Here is a 27,329-nt window from a genome sequence, read left to right as displayed (position 1 = left end):
TTTGATGGTGCCCAATAATCACCCGCCTGTGTGGTAACCATGGAATCCCATCCCCACATTGTCACGTGTCCTGTTATATACCACCAATGACCAGGGAACATGTCTCCAGTTACTACTGACATGTCAGCCATCACTGATGTATACCACGCTTCCCGAAACCCTCTCAGTGCCTTTATTGGTATATATACTTGGGTAGTTGTTTTAGGAGCCACTGTTACTCTCACCGAATTATTGTATGCCCAGCCTATTATCCAAGGCTGGTAGCCCTTTTTCTCCCACTCATTTTCTGACTTTACCTCTCTTCTCCTCCTTGGCTCCTGTGGGTCCTGGTACCGTATTTTATAATTGTCCAATTTATCTAACAAATCAAGCCATTGTTGAGTCCAGTTCAAAATTGTCACCCAAACGTTCACCTGTGTCGATTGTTTACACTTCAGATTTAGCAGTAATTGTTGTGTCTGTGTCAGCGTCTTACCACCATCTCGCTCTGCTTCATACCATACCGTTCCATTCCAGGAATGATACACCATCACTCGTTCTCCTTTCACTCCATTCCGTCTGTCATCCTGCACCATCAACATAGTCCACACAAAACACAAGCCAGCAAGCAAAATAGTCCATAACGTTAAACATTTGCATTGTCGTCGTCTTTGTCCAGACACTTTCGAGTCCGACTTTGATCCAATTCTTGCCATCGTCATATTCCCTCTCTTGACCTGCCCGTCCGGGCGGTCAACCTTTAAGCTCACCATTGGCGGGCACAAAGTCTGGGGCCGGGCGCAACTGTGAGTAATGGTACCACTTTTGTCCTTTAGTTTCCAATTGAACTGCGTGTGAAGTTCTAGCCAGAACCCTAAACGGTCCTTTCCAGCGAGGTTCAGTCCACTTCCGGGAAAGCACCCGGAGGTAGACGTACGGAGTTATGTCCGACTCCACTAATGCTGGTGATGAATCTGCAACCGCCGTGTTTGTGACCTGCGTAGACACACTGGATACAAGTGAATGAAGGTACTTCCAGTATTCAGCGTGTGATAAATCAGGTGTCGGTACGTCAGCTGGCAGGACCAAGGTGGAGGCGGGCCCCGGCATTAGGCGAGCAGTTAACAGTTCGAATGGCGCAAAACCTGTGATTTTGTGAACAGTTTGGCGGACGACCAACAGGGCTAGGGGCAAAGCTTGCAACCACGTCATTTTTGTTTGAGCCATGATCTTAGCCATTTTTTCTTTCAAATTTCTGTTATATCTCTCAACTTTGCCTTGACTCTGGGGGTGACACACACACCCAAAGCGATGCTTCAGCCCCAACAACGCCTCCACTTTAGCCATTGCTTTGTTGTTAAAATGTGTCCCATTATCCGATCTGATTAACGCAGGAAAACCATGTGTCGGAATATAATGATTCACCAGTGCTTTAATGACTGAGGCGGTGTCTTCCCTTGCACACGGATACGCCTCCGGCCAGCGTGAATAAGAATCCACCATGACCAGAAGGAACCGCTTCCCGTTGACCCTGTCAATCATGTCCGTGAAGTCAATTACAATTTCTGCTCCAGGCCAGGCCACAGGGGAGAATGTTCCTGGCCTGGGTTTCAATGTGGGTCGTGCATTAAATGTTTGACATAATTCACAAGCCGCCACAAACTGCCAGACCACCTCCCGCAACCTCGGATGCCACCACTGACGAAGTTTTGGAAGCATTGGCTGAGGCCCCACATGCGCCACTGTATGGGCCTCAGTCAACACCGAGGTCATGAGTTGTCCTTCAGGGAGGACCGGCTGGCCTCTGGGTCCCACCCAAAGACCATCCGATCGCCTGACCGCCTTTGATGCGATCCACATAGATTTTTGTTCCGGCGACGACTTACCTTGTGCGCCCATAATGTCCTCCAGTGTAATTGCGGGTGCCACTGGAAGATCCGGGGGTTCCCCGTCCCAGACCACAGCCGTGGTTGCTAACATCATCTCGCATCTCGCCCTGAGGGGTGTACCCAGCCACTTTTTTCGCGAGAGCATCCGCCCTCTCATTACCCTTTGCCATCATGGTGTTGGCCTTTGAGTGTCCCGGGACCTTTACAATTGCCAATTGGTGGGGACCCTTAATTGCTTCATACAATCGCTCCATTAATGTTTTATGAGCAATTTCTTTGCCTTTCGCTGTTAGCCAGCCATTGTTGAGCAACCCCTTTAGGTCAATCAGGGCAGCACACGCTGCATACGCCGAATCAATATATATATAGTTAATTGCTGTCCTGGACACTGTTCCAAGGCCAACACCAGAGCCAACACCTCAGCCGCCTGGGCGGAGGGTTTTATTGTCAACTTCTGAGATGTCACCGGGAGGAAAGAAGAACCTGTCCACTCCACCACTGCCGCGTGGAGTGTCCCCTCCTTGGCACGCCAACAACACCCATCCGTGAACATAACCCGTCCTCCTTCCAATGGTTCCGCATACAAGTCCTCACGGACTTTTTGATCTTTTTGTACTTTCAGAGCACACTCATGTGCCCCTTCCAGGAGGTGGTCAGCCATGTTCACGCCATCATGCACATACGTAACGGTTGGTGCCGTCAATGTTTTCATCATCCGTGTTTGTCTTAGGGGTGTCAATGTAAATGCTGCCGATGCGACAAAAGCTGACACCGCATGGTCTGTTAGCACCTGGACAGGATACCCCATGATCATATGAGCCGTTTTCTGTAGGACCTTTGCCAGGCCCGATGCGTACCTAACGCAGTCTGCTTGTTTCTGTTCAATTCCGTCTAATGGCACACTACAATACAATAACACTGCCCTGTTTGTCCCCTGTCTTTGGTACAATGCCGCATTCACTGTCTTCTCACTAATGGCCACATCTAAATGAAACACCTTGGTGTAATCTGGGGTAGCCAAAGCTGCTGCTGATGCTAATTCCTGAATTAGTTGCACAAACAATGCATCATCCTCAGGGATCCACTGCAATGTGGCCTTCAAATTTCTGACCCCTTGTTGTTTGACCAGGGCCCGCAAGCCTGCTGTTTTATCCACAAAACATGGGATGTAGGCTCTGCTGTAGCCACACAATCCAAGAAAGGCAACATGTCTTGCACTGTCTCTGGACGTGGGTGTCGCAAGATGGAGCTGCGGTGATCCGGGGACATAGCCAAACCGGCTGGTGTAATGACACGCCCCAGAAAAATCACCGACTTACGACAGCACTGTAACTTTTTCCTAGACACTTTGAAGCCCTGGTCAGCAAGCTTCAACAGCACTGCTTGTGTGGCTTTCACGCACTGGTTGGATGTTTCGGCTGCAATGAGGAGATCGTCCACATACTGCAGGAGCACTGAGCCTTGGGGTAGTTCACATGAAAATAACAAGTCCTTCAATACCTGATTAAAGATTCCCGGCGAATTTTTGAAGCCCTGTGGGAGTCGTTTGTACTGCAATTTCACCCCTTTGTAGAAAAATGCAAACACGTGTCGTATTGACTCAGCCAGTGGTAAACAGAAATATGCATTTGCCATATCAATTACTGTATACCACCGTTTCTGAGGGTCCAGGGAGGACAGGATGCGATTGGGGTCAGGGACTGACAAAACTGGAGTTATAGTTATGTCATTCACTGGCCTCAAATCGTGGGCCATTCTCCATGTCACCCCATCAGCCTTCTGGACCGGCCTCAGAGGTGTGTTCCAAGAGGACGCCGACGTCTCCAACACCCCCGCATCCCACAATCCTGCCACTGTGTCCTCCATACCTTTGTCTGCTTCCTTTGGCCATCGATTATTGAGGACGGCGGACCGGACTGGAGCAATCAACTTCCAATTGGATCGGCTGAACCGTATGACAAAAACCAACATCATATGGACCCTGTGACCACAAGGTCTGTGGCATTTGATCCAGCATCGCTTGTGCAGACTCATGGTCCGTCTGTTCCCGCCCATGATGGCGGTCCAGGAAGACCAATTCAAGGTCTGACTCATCTACCATTTTTGCCATTATTTTGTAACTTTTGGTTGCGGCCGAATGCCACACATCTGGAATCTCAGTCATCATCCAGTCATGTTGTTGTGTTAATCGTTTCACCATGGGCCCCAATTGGCGGGGCTCATGGCTTGGCGACACAGCCAACGACACGTGAGGCAAACCTTCCTCACTCATTCGATACCATTGCTCTTGCGACAACTGTACATATGCTGCCACCCCTTCGGGGCCCACAAAGATGCATGGTGATTGTAATGTCCAATCATCTCCCTCAATGTCTCCAAACGCATCTCTATATATATCATCTGATTCCCTATCATAATATAGAGTGCAATGCAATTGATCCACTGGGGGGTGGTACGGTGCCAATGCCTGGATCCATGGTTTCCACAAGAGGTACGTGGAGTAGACACCTCCCCCAAACGGAGTCTCAGGATTCAATCTTGCCCAGTAGATCTGTGCCGTTTCTGGTACTGTGGGGAGTGGTGCCATCAACCACTGACCCCGAGGCGTCACAGGCTGGGAGCATCCCAACACCTGTCCGTCAGGAAATGTCACTGTAAGTCCTTCCTCGCCGCACAATATCTGGGCTCTCAATGCTGACAACATGTCTCTGCCCATCAAGTTGATGGGTGTGTCCATTGCATGAACATATGAATGATATAGTTTCTGTCCGGTGTTTGTGATTTCCGTTTTCAATGGCCAAGTGAAGGGCAGAGTCTGAGGACGTCCCGAGAAGCCGACCAACGTTGTAACTCGTTTCGACAACGCTGTTTTTGGCAGTGGCATGTTGATCGATGAATGTGTTGCTCCAGTGTCCACCAACATCTGGACCGGAGTGTCTGCCACTGTCAACCGAAGCATTGGCTCTGCCTGGCCAGTGCTTCCCGAGCTTCCCAGGCCCCCCTATTCGTCCGGGCCGTACCACGGGTCAGCTTGGTAATACTGCCCCTGTGGATTTGGCTGTGGCCACGGGCGGGGCTGCTGCGGTCCCCTTTGATGTGGTGGCCTTGCTTGCTGGTTCTGCTGCTCCGCCCCTGGTGGTGGTGGGGTGCCATGACATTCTCGTGCCCAGTGATCATGGGACCCGCAGTGGTAGCAAGTCCCTAGGGCGAACCCATTCCACCCCCGCCCAAAGGGGGCGCCACGACCACGCCCTCTGTATTCACCACGGAACCCTTGGCCTCGGCCCCGTCCAGCCCCCACTGGCGTCTGATACATCTGTTTTTGTTTACTCTTGTCTTGTTTTGCCTCACCATGCAACTTTGCCAACTGTAGTTTAACCAAACTAGTCGCCAGAGCGTCAGTTTCCTTTTGATCTTTATTTGCTTTTTCCATGTAGATGCGGCAATGGTGTATCAAATGCCTCTTGAATCTCGGTTCCGGACAGACCAAAATGTCCGGATCAATTCTCATAATTGTTTGCACCTCATTTGGGAGGCCGTTCAGCATCGCCGTCCTGAACATCATCTCAGCTTCAGGGTAGTTGCCTGGGTGTTTACCTGTGGTCTCAATCCACAGCTCCAATGCCTGAGCATAATGTTGCTCGGGAGGCACCTCTCTTACATAATTAAAAATTGTTGGAACCACATCCACTGGGGAGGGAAAGGCCGCCCTCAACTCCCGGAACAACGCCTCCGCGATCTCCGCCAGGGGCGTCTCTCTCCCCAGCAGGCGGGTGCCAGCTGCCCCCTCAATATTCTGTAATTGAATCAGGGAACATGATCCCAAAATGGCTTGTCTGAAATCCCCCAATGCTACTCCCTGTCCTGACATGGTAGCTAAGAATTTAGTAATCCAGGCTCGTGCCCCTTTATGCAGGGGGGGGCAACTTCTCCACCAATGCAGCCACATCCCGAAGCACCAAAGGCTCATATTGACGGCCAGCATGAGTCACCACTAGGGGTGCCATTGTCTGCGGCTGCTCCTGCTGTGCCATCATTTTCCCTTTACGACGTGTATTATAGGCTCGCTCTGCCCTGGACATGCTCTCCTCACTAGCGCCCAGCCTCTCTCCCTCACTCAACGCTCCAAGCATCCGCCGCTGTTCACGTAACACCACCTCGTCTTCCTCATCATTTTCCACTTGCTCCTCGCGGCGATCCGCGTCGCTGGGCTTTGTCTGCCCATTTCCCCATGTCGCTGTCATCACTTCCTTTAACATTCCTCTTTCCTCACTCTGCACCCTATGTCCATCCCCCAACTTACGCGATGCCTCCTCCCTCGTCAGCTTCCTTGCAGTAGTGGTGTCCCCGTCTCCTGCTAGCGCCGCCCCTGGCGTCCGCGCGGGCGACTCCACATTCCCCTGCTGCTCTCCGCGCGCTCTCTTTCTCTCATTATTCACAGCCTGTTCAATCAACTGTATGGTTGCTGGTGTCATACGTGAACCGTCATCTTCCACATCTAAAACCATTCTTCCCCCCAAAGTCACTACGGGGGCCATCACTGGCACCGTTTGATACGGCGGCGGCTCAACCACATACTGTGCCAAACTCGGCAACTGTGGATAAATGCCTCTAAAACCTCCCGTCTTCTTTCCCACTCTTTTAATCACTTCCTCCTCTTTCTTCACTTCCTCACTCTTTTCCTCTCTTATCACTGCCAGCGCAGTAGCAATAGTTGCCAATTGGTGAATACCTCGTCTAGCTTTCTCCACTTCCTTCACTTCCTTCTCAAGTTTATTACGCTGTCGCCATCCGACCTGCTTCTGTTCCTCCTTCATATCTCGAATACTTATCAACATTCTACTTTTCTTCTTCTGTAGCTGCCACGCTAACTTCGACATGTCCCATGTCCCCGGTTCTCCCCGAAACAATTCATCCTTCTTTAATTTCCGAAATACCTTCTGACACCGTTCTCTTTCCTTCTTAACTCTCTTACTTTCTAGTCCACTAATCAACTGTGCTTCCAGCTCAGCGTAATGACCATTGATCTGCGACCAGACTTCAGTCCCTACGTCCGAAATGCCACCCACTGAGAGGGACCAGACACCCCCATCACCCTTCTTATCATCCATTCTGGAAATCCACCCGTGCGTGTCCCAAACACTTTTCACGCAGAACAATTTTAGATTTTAGTTTTTGTTTTCACACACACACCGCTTCCACACTGATGCGTAAATCCCAGATTTTAAACCGTATCGAGCCACGAGTAGTTCCACATTATTGTAGTAGGTAAAATCCCGGATTTTATACCCTACTGTCCATCCCTTTTTTAAGCCACTAATGGACTATTCTACGTAGGTAAATCCCAGATTTTATACCCTACTAATGGAACTACTCTTAGTAGGTAAATCCCAGATTTTATACCCTACTAATGTCCACACTTACACTTTTAAGCCACTAATGGACTACTCTACGTAGGTAAATCCCAGATTTTATACCCTACTAATGTCCACACTTACACTTTTAAGCCACTAATGGACTACTCTACGTAGGTAAATCCCAGATTTTATACCCTACTGTCCACCCTTATACATTTAAGACGTTCCGGTCCTCCTTACTCTTATGATTTAGCTTTTTCAATGTGCAGAATTTGAAAAGGAATCTGCTTACCTTGTTTCACTGTGGGCCCAAGAGGAAAGACGGTCGGACGCGTGTGGCTCCTTTATCAGGTCGTCACCTGGTGTGAACGTGGGTCCCAGACCCGAATCCCAGATTCTTGTGGCTCTTGCTACCTCAATCGCGTCACAGTCGGGGATCACCAGAATTGTTGGGTTAAATCTTCTCTATAATTATATTAAAGTTAAGTTAGTAATCTGACTCCAATTTATGACCTTACCCGACTTTCACTCATCCAACAATTTGCGCGCTCGTTCTGCAATAGAGAGGTATCAGGAAGCTAGCAGTTTCACACACGAGTGGATTTATTCTTACCACACAAATCTAATACACACACCCGGGGTCCAGATCCCTCTCAGTACACTCTATACGTCTTATTTGACACCAGTCGACGTAGTTCTCTCTTCTGGGTTGCCCGGGAACTTACCGTATTTTCTCGAATATAACACGCAGATTTTTGGTATATAATTAATTCCAATAGATGGGGTGCGTGTTATAATCAATAACTAAAGTAAATTACAAATTTTCGATCAAAAAAAGCATTGTCTAACTCACTTTGACGCACGGATTTTACGTCATCTCGTAAAGCCAATAAAAAATCGGAAAGCCGAGACCACCACTGCCCCCCTCTAGCCTCGTACTTGTCTCAGTTCACCCTCTCTCAGTTCAGTTTTGGACATTGTACAAGCAACATGGCATCAAAACGAGCAAGTTATACCGCAGCGTTCAAAAGAAAAGTCATCAAAGTGGCAGAGGAATTGGGCAACAGAGAAGCTGGAAGAAAATTCGATATTAGTGAAGCTAACATCCGTGGTTGGAGGAAGAAGAAAGACTCATTATTGAAAGAAAAAGCAACAGCAAAAGCATCAGGACGTGGAAGAAAAGCAATGTTCCCAGAGTTAGAGAAATAACTTCTTAAAACGATTGCTGAGAGAAGAGCTGCAGGGTGTGCCATCAACACAGTCGAGCTGCGTATCCTCGCCCTGAAAATCATGAAAAAAACCAACAAGGATTCCGGCTTCAAATCGTCTGCATGTTGGTGCTATAAGTTTATGCAACGGCACGACCTATCTGCAAGAAAGAGAACGTCAATTGCCCAAAGGATGCCGGAGGACTACGAACATAAACGGATGGAGTATCAGCGGTTCATAATCAAGATGAGGAAGAAGCACCACTATGCACTTCGGAATATAGGAAACGCTGATCAAACCCCACTGACTTTTGATCTGCCGAACTCACTGACTGTGGATTTTAAGGGTGTAAAGTCAGTCACCATCAAGTCTAGAGGAAATGAAAAATCTCGCTTCACTGTGATGCTTGGTGCATACGGGGATGGCTCCAAGATGAAACCATATGTCATCTTCAAGCGCAAGACCCTTCCGAAGGATGTTGTGTGGCCATCTGGTGTCATCGTCCGCTGCCAGGAGAAGGGTTGGATGGATGAACATCTCACCAAGGACTGGATAAGAACAGTATGGAGTGCAAGACCTTCAACACAAAGACAACTGTTAGTTCTTGATGCATTCAGGTGTCACCGCATGCAGTGTGTGAAGGACATCTTAAAAGAAGCCAGAACAGATGTAGCCATAATTCCTGGAGGTATGACCAGCCAACTCCAGGTCATGGACGTCTCGTGCAACCGTCCCTTCAAGCAACAGATGAAGCAGAGATGGGCGGAATGGATGGCTTCAGGGGAGAAAACATTTACAGCAAGTGGCAACACCAGAAAGCCATCACTGCAGCTAATCACACAGTGGATCAAGAAGAGTTGGGACGCAGTGGAGCCTGCCATCATCACCAGAGGCTTCAAGAAGTGTTGCCTCACCAACAAGCTGGATGGTACTGAGGATGATGTGTTGTGGGAGGAAGAGGAAGTGGATGAAGGAAGCGTGGACGTTGATAGGATTCTCAACGAAGAGATGTATGAGGAGACGGATGAGAGGACAGACAAAGAGAGAGAGGAATATCTGCAGAGACTATTTAAAGATTCTGATGCGGACTCTTCATTTGAAGGATTCTAATGAATAAATTTGTACTCTTGATGAACACTTGTAGTTTAAACACATGTGATAGTCTTTTCCATTGTGCATATCTTCAAATCATTTATTTTTTTAATTTGTATGTTCCTTTTCTTGTTTGAGAATGACAATAGATATTTGAATTAAAACATGGTATTGTCAATTGAAATGTAGTCAATGTTCAAGGAAGTCTAAAAGGTATTGCAACATAACATGTCTACATGATATGTTTGTCCACTCTGTGTATCATCTATTGTCCTAAAATTCAAACGCATAACTCCACCAACTGCACGACACTCGACACGCTCGTACCTGAAGATTTCTCTATCCGGTTTTGAACAAAACAATCGTGAAACGAAGAAAAAAAGGTAAGATTTCTGATTTTCGTCAGCGGGAAATTTTAGGTGCGCACTATATTCGATTACTGCGTTTTTCCAGATGTTTTTGGCCCAAAATTACCTGCGTGTTATTTTCGAGTGCGCGTTTAATTCGAGAAAATACGGTACTCATAATATGTGACATTCAGCAAAACCACCACTTCTAAAGGTGTCTAATTAAACAACAATACAGTGGTACCTTGAGATACGAGCTTAATGCGTTCCGGGACTGAGCTCGTATGTCGATTTACTCGTATCTCAAATCAACGTTTCCCATAGAAATGAACTAAAATAATAATAATTGGCTCCAACCCTCTGAAAAAACACCAAAAAACAGGATATTGCAATGGGAAAACATTTTTATTTGTTATACAGGTAATTGGCCAACTGAGATTCTGTGGAAGCATGTTAATAATGCTCTTCATTTATTTAGAACCTCCTGGAAAGTTGTGAGAGGAATAGCGAGCTCCAGGAAGCCGTGGAGGGGATGCTTAGCATTTCCAAGGCAATCAATGATGCCATGCATCTCTCCTTGGTGGATGGTAAATGAACACTTGGCAAGATGGCCACACATTTGCTTTTCATTGATGTATCATTTTCTTACATTGCCTACTTTACCCTTCTTCAGGGTTTGACGAGAGCATCAAAGAGGAGCTGCTCCTAGAGGAGTCCTTCAAGGTGTGGGATTCCAAGTCACCCTTCCGAATGTGCATAATAAGGCACCTCTTTCTCTTGGAGAAGAGCTTGGTTTTCTACAAGGTGGCCAAGGACACCAAGGGAAAGTGCAAATACTAAAGAGAAAACTTAATGTGAGTAATCCTTTACACCATTTTTATATGTGAACAAAATCTGTGAAAATGATAATCCCATTGCCTCCTCAGCTCTTCAAACTAAATGTGATAGAGCATGTGGAGGGAATCCCCGCAAGTTTGCACTTTCGAGGGGTTGCTAATTGAACAACATCATTGTTCTCAAGGTTAGGTGCTTTTCACTCTCTCTTTGAAAGTAAATCAGAAAACAAATATTGTAACTCCTAGAGTAATTGAAATTCTGACGACACCGCTATTATTGGACGAGTGACGGACGGGAACGACCAGGAGTACAGGGGAGTCATCACAGCCTTTGTTGACTGGTGTAGGCAAAACTACCTCTACATCAACACCAGTAAGACAAAGGAAATGGTCATCGATTTTCGGAGGAATCCTCAACAGACCACTCAGGTGAACATCCAGGGTACAGACATTGAAATCGTGGAGAATTTTAAGTACCTGGGTGTTCACCTCAACAACAAACTAGATTGGTCCACAAACATAGATGCCCTGTACAAAAGGGGCCAGAGCCGCCTCTACCTACTGAGGAGTCTACGTTCCTTTGGAGTGTGCAGGACACTGCTGAGGACTTTCTACGACACTGTGGTGGCATCTACAGTGTTTTATGCAGTGTTTTGTTGGGGATGCGGGAGCACGGAGAGGGACAGGAACAGGCTGAATAAGCTGGTCAGGAGGGCCAGCTCTGTTCTGGGCTGTCCTCTGGACTCTGTGGAGGAAGTGGGAGAGCGGAGAATGCTGACCAGGATGATGTCCATCATGGACAGCACCTCCCACCCCCTGCATGAGTCTGTGGAGTCCCTCCGAAGCTCCTTTAGCAATAGACTGCGGCACCCTCATTGCAGGAAGGAGCGCTTCCGCAGATCTTTCCTCCCATCAGCTGTCAGGCTCTTTAACAAAAAAATGGCTGAGTGTTGACACCTACCGTATGCATGCATGTATATATGTGCTAAGCAACACACTTATTTATTTATATATTTATTCATGTATTTATTTATTAACTTACTAATTATCTATCTATTTAGATCTAAAACGCCTTTCCTATTTCTGCATCCTCACCCTCTAGCTACTGTGACAACGAAATTTCCCGAATACGGGATGAATAAAGTTATCCAATCCAATTCAACCCAATGTTAATTTGAAGCGAAATTTACCATGATAGATCAGAAAAATGGGACAAATTGCACGTGTAGCAAATTTAATTGCTGGACTTAGTTCAGGGCAAATTATTATTTGTTTTAAATATAAAAATTACAATCCAATGTCAATTTGAAGCGAAATTTACCATGATAGATCAGAAAAATGGGACCTGCAACCTTGACAAATTGCACATGTAGCAAATTTAATTCCAATTTTCTCCAAATGTAATCTGTGAAATTGTATAATTTGAGTTTCTGAGTAGTCAGAGAGGTCTGCTACTAGAATTGACCCACTTTCTCTGAAAACTGTGAAAACATTTTTATTTACAGTACCACAAAAATGAGAAGTGCAACCAATACAAAGTGACGCCTAAAACTTTTTTCTTAATTTAATCTGTGAAATTGCATAATAGTAGTCAGGGACATGAACAACTAGGATTGACCCACCTTGCTTGGAAACGATCAGAAAATTTTGATTTACAGTCCCACAAAAATATGGCCTGCAGCGTTGACAAAGAGCACGTACTATTTTATTCCATTTTTTCCCCAAATTTAATCTATGAAATAGCATATTTTTGAATTTATGAGTAGTCATTGAAGTGTAGTACTAGGATTGAGCCAAGTTTCATGGAAAAAAATTCTTGATTTACAGTATCAGAAATATTGGACCTGGAACCTTGGCAAAGTGCCCATGTCGTAACTTTAATTTCAATTTTCTCTAAATTCAATCTTTAAAATTGCATAATTTTGAGCATGTGCATAGTCAGGGGGTGTACTACTATGATTTAGCCATCTTGCCTGGAAATTATGAAAAAAATCTTGATTTACATGCCCACAAAAATGGGACCTGCAACCTTGAACACAGTACGCATGTAGCAACTTTAATTCCCATTTTCTCTAAATTTAGCCTGTCAAATTGCATAATTTTCAGTAAGTGAGTAGTCAGGGAGGTGTAGTAGTAGGATTGACCCACCTTGACTGGAAACTAAAAATAAGACATCTTTATTTATTTACAGTATCACAAAGATGCTGCCCTGCCGTTCAGGGGGATTCACATGGCATTGTACTCGTGGACTGGAGTGTGTATGTTTAAACCATGACACTCTATTTCATTCATAATTATTAAAATGCTGGGGGTTATATGGTGCTCTTTTTTGACTGCGCTATGAGCACACGAAGGGGTGGGGGGGTGTTAGTTGTTTGAGCGTCCGCTCATTGGAGCACGAAAACGCTGAAGTCCGCTAGCTTGACCGCATTCAAATTTCGGTATGGCAAGAGAGCCTTCTGATTCGGCAGGGTGCTCTATGATGTCCTCTACAGAAAATAAAGTAAAACATTATGAATAAGTATATCAATTTCTGTTGCATCTACTGACTGGCTAAACAACAAGATCGCAGAAGGTTCCTATCTTTATCCTCCAGGAGTTAATTAACAATTAAGAATAGGGGTCGGGAACCTTTTTGACAGAGAGAGCCATAAGCAATTCATATTCTTTAATGTTATGTCTTGAGAGCCATCCCTAGGATTGAAAAGTAAAAATACATATACAAAGAGGGATTTTTTTTCTTTTGGGCATGTCACCACTTTTAAAGAACAAAAAGTCTCTGAATTCTTTTGACAACATTGTTATGCTGTTGCTAATTTCGGGACTCAGCTCCCTAACCAGTGAATTCCATATTTTACCTCACAGGTTAGTGGAAAGCGACATATGGCTCCCGAGTCATAGGTTCCCTACCCCTGATTCAGAAGGACGCAAAGTAAGATCTGCATTGTCAGAAAAAAATGTTTAGAAAAGCCCACAATTAAACGATAGCAAAAGCTTTTTGTTAGCTCTTGGTACATTCAATTGGAGATTTCTAAGTCAGTTTCTCATCACTAGCATTTACAAACAGCAACAGGTGAACTTGCTTCAATCACTCGTTGGCTAAACTAAATACCGTTTGATATTGTTACAAAATAATGCAAGAGTAATTCAACTTCCCTCCTATTCGTTCAATCGTTGCAAACATTTTAGAAGCTAACTGTTCCACGTGTGGTCTTGTCCAGTTCGTTTCTGCTTGTTCGGTTGTCGACAGTACTACATCATAGGTCAAAGAGCGCTCTTTTATGACGTCATGCTCTATCATCTTTAGTTCAAGTTTAGCGCCAAACGGTGATTTTTCTAACTGCGAAGTTGCACTTAAAAGAAAAACGATTACAATTTAATCTTAAAATTATACTCAAAAAGGAGCAGCAGAGGAAAAACAACGTTTTTCCATCACAATAAATTACTCACACTTTTTAAATGTGACATCGCAACCTGCTTCAACGTTGCGTTTCCTGCATTTAGATTGATGAAACTTTGAATTCGTTGGGAAAATGAAAGAGCAATCATCTTAAAATAATAATTTATTGTGCAACAAAACAAAGTGCATTTTCTGTTAAAGAACCAAAGCGTCGTGTTACGCTCTGCATTTTCCAGAATTTGAAATGACAGTGGATCGTTGATGAACAAGACAAATATATGTATTATATGTAACTTGTATTTTAATGCAGCATAATCAAATAATAAAGTAATATCAATTGTGTTGGTGAACACCACCCCACCCACACACATCTTTTAAAATATTTAACAATTATGTACATAATGATTGAACAGATACAATATTTGCCAACAAATAAACAACCCAGAAGCCGTCTTGTGGCGTAGAAGTTCACACGCCTGACTTCTGCGCAGGCAGGCGCGGGTTCGATTCCCACTAGTGGCGGTTTGATTGAAAGTGCGGATGGTCCTTTTTCTCTTTGTGTACCCCATAACTGACTGGCGACCAGCCTTAGGTGTAGTCTGCCTTTCGCCCGAAGACAGCTGGGTTAGGCTCTAGCAACACCCGCATCCCTTTCGAGAATGTGCAGTATTGAAGATGAATGAATAAATAACAGCAAAACATTCTGTGAAGATAACAGACATTTAATTCTGTAAAAATATCAAACTATATACAAACGTCTGTAAGCAATCATATGAACTGTACAATAGGGGGAAGGGGATACAAAAATATTCAGTTTAAAGGTGACTTTCTTTTGTTCCATACGCTCCAAATATATTTAACAACATATGACTGTCCACAAGCAATAAGTTACAAGTCTAAAATATTTGAATACAAACATTTAATTAATTCAATTTAAAGGTGACTTTCTTTTATTCCAAGTGTTCTTTGTTTGGTTGATTAACTTTGAGAATGCCTCCGTTTCTTGATGCACGCTTTAGGTCGGGTGTCATCATGTGGCAATCCCCAATCTCATTGGAGGCGAGCTCATCGAGCTACTCTCAGCCACTGTAGTTCACTGCTTTCACCTTGACTCTCAGATGTTCTTCACCCCTTAAAACACAATAAACAACACCTCTTAAATTCTGTTATTAATCTATTTTAACCAGGCAGTAAGTGACATGATGAACGTATGTGTAAATAACAAATTACTATCAAATCCTAATCTCAAAACATTAAAGCAGGTCCCTGTACTTCTTGAAATAAATTCTTACATTTTCTGTATGGCTTATACCCACAGATTTTGAGGGGGTGCTGGAGAAAATCTCAGCTAAATATGTCAGGGGATAGATACCCTAAATCTGTGGCCAGCCAATCGCAGGCCGCATGGAGACGGACAACCCTTCACGCTCACACTCATGCCTAGGGGCAATTTATAGTTTTCAAAACCGGGGTACCCAGAGAAAACCCATGCAAGCCCGGGTAGAAGATGCAAACTCTACACAGTAGGCACCCACCTGGGATCGAACCTTCAATCCCAGACCTGTGAGGCCACTGGGCCACCCTCTAGAAATATACTTACATTTTTTTTTTGTAATAATTAAAAACCACTCTAAGCATGAAGTCAAATCTAAGAAATTTCAGTCCCAAATCTTGACAATACCGGTTTGATTTAAGCAAATTGGCAATGCTGCAATAACTTCAATTCTTTACTACTTACGGCTGTGTCGTATTCAAAATTGGCACATAGGTTGGAATGCAGGAATTATAACAAGTCATTACACACGTCAAATGGGAGGGCCAAGAAAGCAGCTGTAATTCGTCTTTGTTTTTTTCAAAAAACTGTTTACTATTGACCAAACTATTTTCTATCATGGAACCAGTTGGGTCAAGTACACTGCGCGAACATTTTAAGTCGAAAGAAAAAAAAACTGTAAGACAATGGCTCGTTTAAAAAAAAAAAACAGTCGACTCAGTCATGACTCATAATACCACTTTTAGTGTGTAGACCTAAACCAAAAAGTGCCTGTCTATTTTGTAGGAGTGTACTTAAATACCTCTGGTGCTTGAATTTAGGAATATAAAGAGGCTTCTTCAGTCCTGCCCCCAGGAAGTTGGTCTGTTCATGGATCAGCTTTCGGATGTGCTCGATCCATTCCAGTTTGGTCTTAACAGTGGATGCCTATTGATTTGGAAGACAGGCAAAAGTAAAATGTGGCCTTTTGGACCACTTTTGAGAACCACATAAGCATCCTAAACTATTTGCTGGAATTTCAATTACTGTAAGAGTTACAATACTTGTTTTCTGTTTTACTTTCAAAGAGAGAGTGAAGAGCACCTTACCTTGAGAACAATGATGTCGTTCAATGTGCAACCCATCGAAAGTGCAAACTTGCGGGGATTCCCTCCACGTGCTCCATCACATTTAGTTTGAAGAGCTGAGGAGGCAATGGGATTATCATTTTCACAGATTTTGTTCATATATAAAAATGGTGTGAAGGATTACTCACATTAAGTTTTCTCTTTAGTATTTGCACTTTCCCTTGGTGTCCATGGCCACCTTGCAGAAAACCAAGGTCTTCTCCAAAAGAAAAAGGTGTCTTTTTCTGCCCATTCGGAAGGGTGACTTGGAATCCCATACCTTGAAGGACTCCTCCAGGAGTAGCTCCTCTTTGATGCGCTCGTCAAATCCTGAAGGGTAAAGTAGGCAATGTAAGAAAATGATACATCAATGAAAAGCAAATGTGTGGCCATCTTGCCAAGTGTTCATGTACCATGCACTAAGGAGAGATGCATGGCATCATTGATTGCCTTGGAAATGCTAAGCATCCCCTCCACGGCTTCCTCGAGCTTGCTATTCCTCTCACAAGTTTCCAGGAGGTTCTAAAAAATGAAGAGTATTAATAACATGCTTCCACAGAATCTCAGTTCACCAATTACCTGTACAACAAATAAAAAAAAATCCCATTGCAATAGTATCCTGTTTTTGGTGTTTTTTTCAGAAGGTTGGAGCCAATTAATTTTTTTTAGTTCATTTTTTTTTATGGGAAAAGTTGATTTGAGATACGAGTCAATCGACATAGGAGCTCAGTCCCCGAACGCATTAAGCTCGAATCTCAAGGTACTACTGTATTGTTGTTTAATCAGACACCTTTGGAAGTGGTGGTTTTGCTGAATGTCACATATGAGTATGTAAAGAATGCAATTAATGTTGGTTTACTGAAGAATACTAAAATCTTAACACCATTTTTGGACTTACCTTGAGCACGAGTGGATATTTTTAGATTATCTGTACAGGCTTCAGCAAGTAGGAGGTGATCGTTTTTGGCAATTGGTGTTTTTGCTGAATTTACTGTTTAACACAGAGAGAGAGAAAGGACTAAGATCATGAAAATTTGTGTCCTGGAGTCAAGTTTTGATCAGTTTGATATTTAACTTACATCAAAATAGTTCCGAGAATGCACCATGATGAGCTTAGAGGATCGTGGATGGTTCTTGCAATAATCCACATAGAACTGAAACTTCACAGCCTGCAAACAAGATAAATTGTTAGGGAATCGTTATGGGTCAATTTTCAGCAGGATAGTAGTTATAGATAAAGCAATAAATACCCATGTGACAAAGCAGCGTCCAAACTCCTCAGGCATGTGTTCATATTTTTCCAGTTCTTTGAGAAAGGTGCTGAAAAAGAGATGGTTAATAAATACATTTGAAAAAGTGAATGGCATATACAGACGCTCCCCTACTTACGAACATTCGAGTTACGAACATTCGAGTTACGAACAACGGTACATACGAACATGTCTGCGCATAAGGCATATGTCGAAAAATGTTCGGAAAGAGATGCTGCAAGTTAGATTTTGTATTGTGCGCCTTTTTCCGAGTAGTGCTTCTTTCCGCCGCTAATATCGACGCTTGGCGCTGTGAGAGGGAGGAGGCTCAGCAACATGTCGAGGAGGAGGAAGAAGAAACGCCTGTCCCCATGAAGAAATTCGAGACGAAACTCTTGGCTAAGGGGTTTTCGCTCATAGATAAAGCCATCGCACTCTTCGAGCAGCAAGACCCAAATATTGAACGTTACACAGAAGTTGCAAATCAATTGAATGATGCCATACAGTGCTACCTCATCATTTATGATGAAAAAAAAAAAAAGAAAACTGTGCAATCGGCGTTAGATCGCCTCTTTCGGCCAGTTTCTAGTAAATCCTCCAAGGAAGATACTCATCAACCCTCATCTTCTTCTCCTCGACCCTCAACTTCTTCCTACATTGAAGTTACGGAGGAGGAAGTAACTTTTGAAGCCCATTCCAGCGACGACGAAGACCCTCTTATGATATAAAATCCTTCTCCTCCTCCACCATCTCCTTAAGCATCGAGTACATCTTCCAAAAGTAAGTTAAACTTCATTTTATTTATCTTAATACGTACATGTACAATACTGTGTGTTACTTTTACAAGCCTTAAACATACTTATATAAACCTTCAATATACTTATATAGGCCTTAAACATAAATTATAATACAAAATATAGCACTGAGCAACTTACAAACAAATTCACCTCACGAACAATCGCTCGGAACGTAACTCGTTCGTAAGTAGGGGAGCGTCTGTATCAACATCAAAGATTTAGGAGTCTCAATTAAATAAGAACATGCATACTAAAAAAAATATTTTAAAGTTTTAAGAATTTACTAAGAGCAGCCTCATTTATTAAGATTTGTCAACTCGTTAGAAAATATAAACACACCCAACTTTGACATAAGAGGCTTTAGGTTTCATTTTTAGTGAAAAGTCACATTGTTTACTTGTGGTGGAATTCATATAGGTCCAGCAGGTTCCCAAAGATGACGTGTTGCATTTTGCTGATTCCTGGAGGGATCCTATTGGTTGGTCCGCATCGCCCATGTGAAAATCTGCCAATGCCACACAAGTAACTTGGTTAGAGATTGTCTAAAATAAACTTACGTCAATGCGCTACACCAGGCCTTGCACGTGTCTGCTCGAATCATCTCTGCCACAACGAACATGATAAAAATAAAAAAAGGCATGAATGTGCTAGCGACTGATAAAGCAAAGTAGGCATGGGTGAGGACATTTACAATTGAAAATAAGCGATATTATTGGCATTTACATCTTCCATTCAGAAACAAATAACAAAACCTCTATAAATAATTTAAAAAAAACAACTTTTTAAATGATACTACATAATTCACAAATGGATAATGAGCCACATACCTTTTTTTGGAAGCAGATTTTTTTCTGTGTTTATCTTGTGTCAGGAATGACATCCATTCACTGCGGTCAAGCCAGCGGACATTCATTTTTTCGTGGTCAAATGAGCGGACGCTCAAAATAGCCCGCCTGCTGAATCCAAGCATTACGGTAATTCCATTCAAAACAGAAGTGTTGAAACAGCGGCTGACTTCCGTGTGCATGTAGTGCTTTAAAAAAAACTCAACAGTAAAAAAACTGCACCATATAGATCCAGCATTTTCATTATTTAAAAATGAAATAAAATGTCACGATTAAAAAAATACCCACTTCACTACGCAAGTACAATATTATGTGACTCCCCATTTTTTTCCATTTCATCCTCCATACTGCGCATCCTCAAAAGGGTTGCGGTTGGTTGCTATATGCGTAGTTTGTTCAAGGTTGCAGTTCCCATTTTTGCAGTACTGTAAATCAAGATTTTATGTAATTTCCAGGCAAGGTGGGTCAATTCTAGTAGACCTCCATGACTAATCACATACATAAAATAATGCAATTTCACGTGATTAAATGAGAAAATTGGAATTAAAATTGCTACATGTGTACTAAGTTCCTGGTCCCATTTTTGTAGGACTGTAAATAAAGATTTTTTTCAGTTTCCAGGAAACGTGGGTCAATCTTAGTAGCAAACGTCCCTGACGACTCACAAATAAAATTATACAATTTCACGAATTAAATTTAGAGAAAATTGAAATTAAAATTACTACATGCGTACGTTGTTCAAGGTTGCAGGACTCATTTTTGAGTTACTTTAAATGAAGAATTTTTCAGTTTCCAACCAAGATGGATCAGTCCTAGTAGTACACCTCCCTGATTACTTTCAACCTCAAAATTATGCAGTTAGACATATTAAATTTTGAGAAAATCGGAATAAAAAAATGCTACATGCGTACTTTTTGTTCAAGGTTGCAGGTCAATGTAAATTAAGATTTTTTCATAGTTTTCAGGAAAGGTGGGTCAATCCCAGAAGTGAACCTACGTGACTACACAGTCTCAGAATCTTTGCAATTTCACAGATAAAATTTAGAGAAAATTTGAATTAAAATTCCCACATGCATACTTTGTTCAAGGTTGCACTTTTACAATTTTTGTGGTACCTCGACATACGAGCAATTTGAGATAAGAGTAAAATTTCGAGCAAATATTTACCTTGAGATACGAGAAAGCCAGGTGGCCAAGACATGAGAGGCTGTTTATGATTTTAGCGCACTGTCTTTTTTGCTGCATCTCTTTCGTGCATACTGCTATCTACGAGCACTGGGCGGAGCGTTGCATTTTAATGTGTTTTTCCCCCGTTAGTCAATGCATCATAATACAAAGTGAACAAAAATGGATCCAAAGCAAACAGGTAAAATGAAGACTTGTGCAAAGAAAAGGCAAACAATGACAATCAATATTAAGCGCGAAATAATTGAAAAATATGAGTGATGTACGTGTCACGGAGTTTGCAATACGAGCTCGGCAATACGAGAGGAATACTTCAACCATATGCACCATCCTGAAGCAGAAGGACGCGATTAAGGACAAGAAGCCTTCCAAAGGAATAACTATAATTTCCCCCGGCGCAGTGACATTCATTTTTTATCCCAAGATGGCGCCATCATGTGGCAGCCGGTGGCAGTATCTCTGTCCACTTTTAATTATTTTTTGCGTTTTACAGCCTTTCCATCATTTTTTATTACATTTTAATATTCCTTAATTCATTCCTTTTTACTTTACTTTGTACCGGGTGACCCAAAAAGATGCGTACCCATATTTTATTCGATAAAAGTTCATTAAATTTCAATATTTTCCTAATGTTCTTGTGCTTCTTTACACCAAAACAAAGGAAAGACATGATGTTTTGGTTATTTATAGCAGAGCATGGTATAATTTTAATGGTCCGGCCCACTTGACATCTCCCTAGGCCGTATGTGGCCCACGATGCGAAATGAGTTTGACACCCCTGCTTTAAAGCGGGTCATGGCTGGTTCGAAAATTTAAAAGAAAAAAGATCTGGAATACACTCGGTTATTAGACAAGGGGAAGCAGCAAGTTTCAATTTGAAAGCCGCGGTGCAATTCATCAACACATTTGCCTTGATTATCACCCAGGAAAGTTACATCCCCCAACAAGTGTTCAACTGCGACGAAACTAGTCTTTTTTGGAAGAAGATGCCAAGGCGAAGATTCATCATGGCAGAGGAGAAGGGACTACTGGGGTATAAACCTATGAAGGACTACTTAACTCTAGCCTTGTGTGCCAATGCCAGCGGTGACTGTAAAATCAAGCCGCTGATGGCGTACCATTCGGAGAACCCACGTGCTTTCAAGAGACAAAATATCTCGAAAGAAAAACTCCAGGTGATGTGGCGTGCTAATTCTAAAGCTTGGGTTACGCATCATTTATTCACAGAATGGTTAATCTGTGCTTTGTTCCGGCAGTCAAAATGTAATTGACCGAGAAAAGCCTGCCAATGAAATGTCTCCTGGTCCTCGACAATGCCCCTGGTCACCCTCCTGGTCTCGAAGAGGAAATTGTTGATGAATACAACTTCATCAAGGTCCTCTATCTACCGCCCAACACCACGCCATTCTTCCAGCCCATGGACCAACAAGTAATTTCAAACTTGAAGAAACTGTACACGAAGTATTTATTCAAGAAATGCTTCGATGTGAAGGCCCGCGGTGGGTGTTGACGCGATGTGATTTCTGCCCAGTGCTCTGAATGTCAAGCGCTGCTGGACTAAATTACTGCCCAAGTCTGATGACCTGAGCGAGCTGGAGGAAGTAGCAGGATGGCGGCCGATCACAATTGGATCCATGGTATTAAGGTTGTTTGGACGTATCATTACAATGAGGTTAGTAAAAGCGTGTCCGGTAAGCCCACGACAGAGGGGGTTCTTGGCAGAGGCTAGCGGTTGTGCGGAAAACCTGGCCATATTCAAGAGATGCGTACAGCGGGCCAGGCGTGAGGAGTCACCACTAGCAGTAGCGTTTATTGACTTTGAAAAGGCATTTGACACCATCGCTCACAAGCACATCCAAAGCTCATTGGCCACACGTCAAATTGATGAACAAATCATCAAAATAATTGGGAAATTGTACGATGGATGTTCAACAGTGATCAAGTGTGGGGGGACATTAACCCAACCCATTGACATGAAGGTGGGGGTTAAGCAAGGTGATCCTTTATCGCCTCTACTATTTAACCTGGGTTTAGACCTGCTTATTCGGACACTAGAAAGGAGCCGACTTGGCCTCAGACGTGGTGACGCTCAGACAACAACGCTAGCCTTTGCCGATGACTTGGTAATACTCAGTGACAGCTGGGATAGGATGAAAGGATGCATTAATATTCTGGAAAAGTTTTGTGATGATACAGGAATGCGAGTCCAGCCGAAGAAGTGCCACGGGTTCTTTCTACACAAAGGTGTGGTGAATAATTGTGAGCCGTGGAGGATAAAGGACAAGCCGATTCATCTAATAGATGCGGGTGAGACTGTGAAGTATCTGGGAGTGCAGGTAGGTCCGAGTTGTGGCATCGAGGAGCCCGACATCATCCCGGTGATGGAGGACTGGTTTAGGAGAATAGACAAGTCCCGACTCAAGCCGTCGTAGAAGGTAAGAATACTTAATGCGTATGCTATGCCTAAAATAGTCTACAGGGCGGACCATGGAGAAGTGCCGATCACTACGCTAAAGGTGGCGGACAGGATGGTGAGGCAGAGGATAAAGAAATGGCTGTGCCTGCCAATGTCGACAGGTGATGGCATCATCTACTCGCGAATGAAGGATGGAGGGTTAGCGACCACGCGACTAGCCAGAGCGATACCACTCAACCAGGTTAAAAGAACGTGTAAAATGGCAAAGTCCGATGAAAGGTGGGTAAAGGAAGCGGCATGCGAGACCGTAAAGAGCAGTGGATGGAGAGGTAAGTGGAAGGGAGCGGGAGGTGCGATGGAAGATATGCCGGTGGTAAATAATGAGGGAGAGGTAGTCAACAGGGGAGGAGGGCAGATATCTCATCCAGATTGGCAAAGTGATGAGATGTTAAAGTGGGGTGCACTTAAAGTACAAGGGGTAGGCATTGAAGTGTTTAAGAATGATGCGACAAGCAATGCGTGGGTGGGGAGGCCCCACATTGTGGGATTTGACGAGGGGTATTACTTGAAAGCGTTGGCCCTAAGAGCAGGGGTTGTCAGAACCAGGGAGTTCATGGCAAGAGGGAGACCTAAAGGTGAGGCGACGTGCAGGAGGTGTAATGCGGAGTTGGAATCATGCTCGCACATCCTGGGTACATGTCCGCTAGTCCAAAGGAGCAGGATCCGCAGGCATCATGAGGTATGTAAGATGTTGGCAGAAGAAGCTTTAAGGTGCGACTGGGAGGTTACGAGGGAGTACAGGCTCAACACACCTGGAGGGGATTTGAGAATAGTTGACCTGGTATGTGTTAAAGGATTGGAAGTAATGATTATCGATGTTACAGTGCGGTACGAGTTTGGCCCAAAGACCCTGGAGGATGCAGCGAAAGAAAAGGTTGAGTATTACACACCACTAGCGGAGCAGGTCGCAAGAGAGGTCGGAGGAGTGCAAGCTAAGGTGAGAGGGTTCCCGATTGGGACCAGGGGTAAGTGGTTCAGTGGTAACTTCCGAGTGCTAAAAGAACTAGGGGTGACTAAGCGGAGGGCTAAGGACCTTGCCAAAGTGTTAAGTCGAAGGGTTGTAATGTTATCCCTTGATGTTTTAAGGGATTTTATCAGGGGCTACGACGATGAAGGTAAGCTGAGGGCAATGTGAGAAAATGCAGTAGAGTGATGGTAAGATCTAGGCTCCACCTGGCCCTGATGTAAAGATGGCGTTTAGCTATCTGCAAAGAAAACGTGACACAGCGGACGCTGTGGTGTAAATAGATGTATATAATGAGTGCAGTGTAAGTTATTCTAAGTAGCGCGTGTCCTAACTTATATAAGTGTGTGGTGTGAAATATTTATAGAGTGTGTGGTGCGGCAGTATAATCGCCGGTGGTTCAGGTAAGTATTACTCAGTGTGGGGTGATTGGTACTCAATGTTGCGTTATTCGGCGGAATATAGCCGACGTCTTGTCATGTTAAATTATGATAGAGTTAAAGTAAGTTGGTATGTATATATAGAGCCGACGATAGCCGAGTATTACTCAATGTGTGTTTTTCCGGTTAAATTGAGCCGATGGTGTGTTTTGTCAATATGATAGAGTTAAAAGAAGTTGGTAATTACATATAGAGCCGACTATAGTCTAACTTAGCATACGGGGAAATTTAAAATTAACAAAATAACGTAAGGTTAAAGTAAAAGGGGCATGGCAAATGTCTGCCTGTTAGTGTTAAAGTTTAAAATGACGTAGATAACTTTGTGACTTAATGCGATATAGTGTAGAAGTAAATCAAAAGGGGCATGGCAAATGTCTGCCTGTTAGAGTAATGATTAGAGTCCGGAAATAGTAAAACTAACATAATGACATAAGGTACAGTTAAATCAAAAGGGGCATGGCAACTGTCTGCCTGTTAGTGGTAAAGTGTTAAATAACCTGATAACTTTAAGACATAATGTGATATAGGGTAAAAGTAATTCAAAAAGGGGCATGGCAAATGTCTGCCTGTTAGTGTAATGGTCCAAAGCTAATTTTTAATCATAGCAGTAGAGCATAGCGTAAAGATAAATAATAAGGGGGGGGTGTAGTGATAAATGCCTAATAGTGTAATGGCCATACGACGTTTAATGGAAAAGCGACGACTAGTGGCAAAGTAGAGCATAACGTCTAATTTAAATCAGCAAGTAGGGGCATGTAACAAAATTGAGTAAAGTAATTTGAGGGTTGTGTGGCAAATAAGATGTTTAATAGGTTATAGGCCCAGCAGCGCTTAATGGAAAAGCGATGACGAGAGGCAAAGTCGAACATGACTTTTGGTAAGTAGGTAAGTAGGTAAAATAAAAATACAACGTAATAGAGTAACGCTAAAATAATGGGGGGTGGGCAAGTATGATGCCTAATAGTGTATTTGCTAGCGGCGTTTAATGGAAAAGCGGCGACTAGTAGTAAAATGAAACGTAATGTAAGTAACAAACATAGTAGGGGTTTTGTATTTAAGTAAGGTTAAAATAAATGGGGGAAATGGCAATTTGATGCCTAATAGTGTAGAGACTAAGCGACGTTTAATTGAAAAGCGGCGACTAGTAGCATGATGAAACGTAATGTAAGTAACAAACATAATAGGGGTTTTTGTATCTAAGTAAGAGTAAAATAATTGGGGGAATTGGCAATATGATGCCGAATAGTGTAGTGACTAAGTGACGGCTAATTGAAAAGCGGCGACTAGTGGCAAATTGAACATAAGTAGGTAGGGATATGTAACAATGTAAAAGTAAAATAAGTGGGGGGGATTGGCAATATTATGCCTAATAGTGTAATTGCTGAGCGGCGCATAATGGAAATAGCGGCGACTAGTGGCAAGTTTTAACATAGTCTTAAGTTAATAAGTAAGTAGGGGCATGTGATACTATAGAGTAAAATAGCGATAGACGGGGGTGATAAATGTAGTAATGTTTAACAGAAAAGCTATGACTAATGGTAAGGTAGATTTGCAATTGAATAAGGTAGCCAATAAGGGCATGCAACAAAGTAGAGTTAAATGATAAGGGGGGGGGGGGGGGGGTATGGTATTATGATGTAGGATAGTATCAATGCGGCGGCCAATAACGTAATCAATGAGTGGCGTTTAATAAAGTGGTGGCTAGTGAATAACAGTAAAAGTACCCAATTTAACACTAAATAAGAACATGTAGTAGTATGTCTACATGAACATGAGCAGCATATTCACAGTATGCTGACAATAGGATAGGTCAATTGGATATAAGTAGAGCATGCAATACGGGACAAATACCCAATGATAACGCAGCCCTCCCTTGGTTCCTGAGTGGGGGCATGGTGTCTGGTTCTAGTGCTGGCGGAGATAAAATCGGGTTTAGGACCCGCGATCTGCTGGTACTGGTTCATGTGGCCATGTCGCTGTTTCAGACAATGTGGTAGCCTAGCATCGAGCGGGGATAGGCTCCTGCTATATGGCGGGTCAGGTGCCTAACCTGGCGGGTATGGTGACTCTCCTCCTGCCGCCCAAGAAATTGGAGGAGCATGACTAGTGGTCGGGTCTGCATCCGTTCATCCAATGTCACTTGGATAGACGCCAGTTGTCTGGTTTTTCGGTCACGGGGACCTCGTCAACTCGTACAGGATAGCGACTGGCGGCGTGTCGCGACTCCCCAAAGTAGCCAAATGCCTCGTCATCTAATTAACACAAATCTAACACTTTGTGAATTTTGGAAAGACCACTTTAATATTGTCCATTGCTTGAAAACCATTAACGATGCATGGCAGGGTGACACACAACGAACTCCTAATACAGCATGGAAAAAATTGTGGCCAACTTCCGCTAAGACTTTGAAGTGTTCGAAACAGCAGCCCCTGCTGTACATGATGAACTCATTGTCATGGATGATATCGTGTCACTTGGAAATTCCTTGCGGCTGGAGGTTAACGAGGCAAATGTGAATGACCTTGTCGCCGAGCACCACTAAGAACTGATGACACAGGAATTAATCGAGCTCCAGGAGAGTGAACATTTGGAGGTGTTGCGGGAACTCAATAGCGAGGAAGAGGTGGAAGAGAGGGACCGCCTGGCTACAAAGGCTATCAAAGACATGCTAGCGAAGTGGCAAGAGTTTTCTGATTTTGTAGAAAAGAACCACCCTGACAAGCGGTCACGCGTTATCCTATTGTGAGGACATTTGTGCGCGTCATTTTCGAAATATTTTGAAGGGAAGGCAAAAACAAACAACCCTCAATGAGTTCCTTTTAAAAACTCCTGCTGAAAGTCAGGGTGGAGGCGGAGCAAAAAGAGCCAACCTGGAGAAGAAAGG

General features: G+C 43.5%; 1 protein-coding gene across 2 annotated transcripts; it reads right to left on the bottom strand.

Moving 5' to 3' along the window:
• Nucleotides 1–16,183: 16,183 nt before the first annotated feature.
• On the bottom strand, nucleotides 16,184–27,069 carry LOC144066890 (triple functional domain protein-like). 2 transcript variants are annotated; one of them, XR_013297767.1, is made up of 9 exons: nucleotides 19,363–27,069; nucleotides 18,933–19,040; nucleotides 17,739–17,808; nucleotides 17,568–17,648; nucleotides 17,387–17,479; nucleotides 16,902–17,010; nucleotides 16,638–16,818; nucleotides 16,471–16,565; nucleotides 16,184–16,309 (listed from the first exon to the last, which is right to left on the bottom strand). XR_013297767.1 is itself a non-coding variant. In XM_077590303.1 (9 exons), the coding sequence occupies exons 1-5, from the start codon at nucleotides 19,560–19,562 to the stop codon at nucleotides 17,477–17,479; spliced, it is 471 nt and encodes a 156-aa protein (XP_077446429.1). In that variant the 5' UTR covers nucleotides 19,563–27,069; the 3' UTR covers nucleotides 16,184–16,309; nucleotides 16,471–16,565; nucleotides 16,638–16,818; nucleotides 16,902–17,010; nucleotides 17,387–17,476. The 2 variants fall into 2 exon arrangements, 1 of the variants encoding a protein (XP_077446429.1); XM_077590303.1 differs by having other exon boundaries at nucleotides 17,568–17,657.
• Between the last annotated feature and the right edge of the window lie 260 nt (nucleotides 27,070–27,329).

The sequence above is a fragment of the Stigmatopora argus genome, chromosome 21, assembly GCF_051989625.1.
Source record: "Stigmatopora argus isolate UIUO_Sarg chromosome 21, RoL_Sarg_1.0, whole genome shotgun sequence".
Taxonomy (NCBI): domain Eukaryota; kingdom Metazoa; phylum Chordata; class Actinopteri; order Syngnathiformes; family Syngnathidae; genus Stigmatopora; species Stigmatopora argus.
Note: the sequence above shows the minus strand (reverse complement) of the source record. Positions and strands in the feature narration are given on the sequence as shown.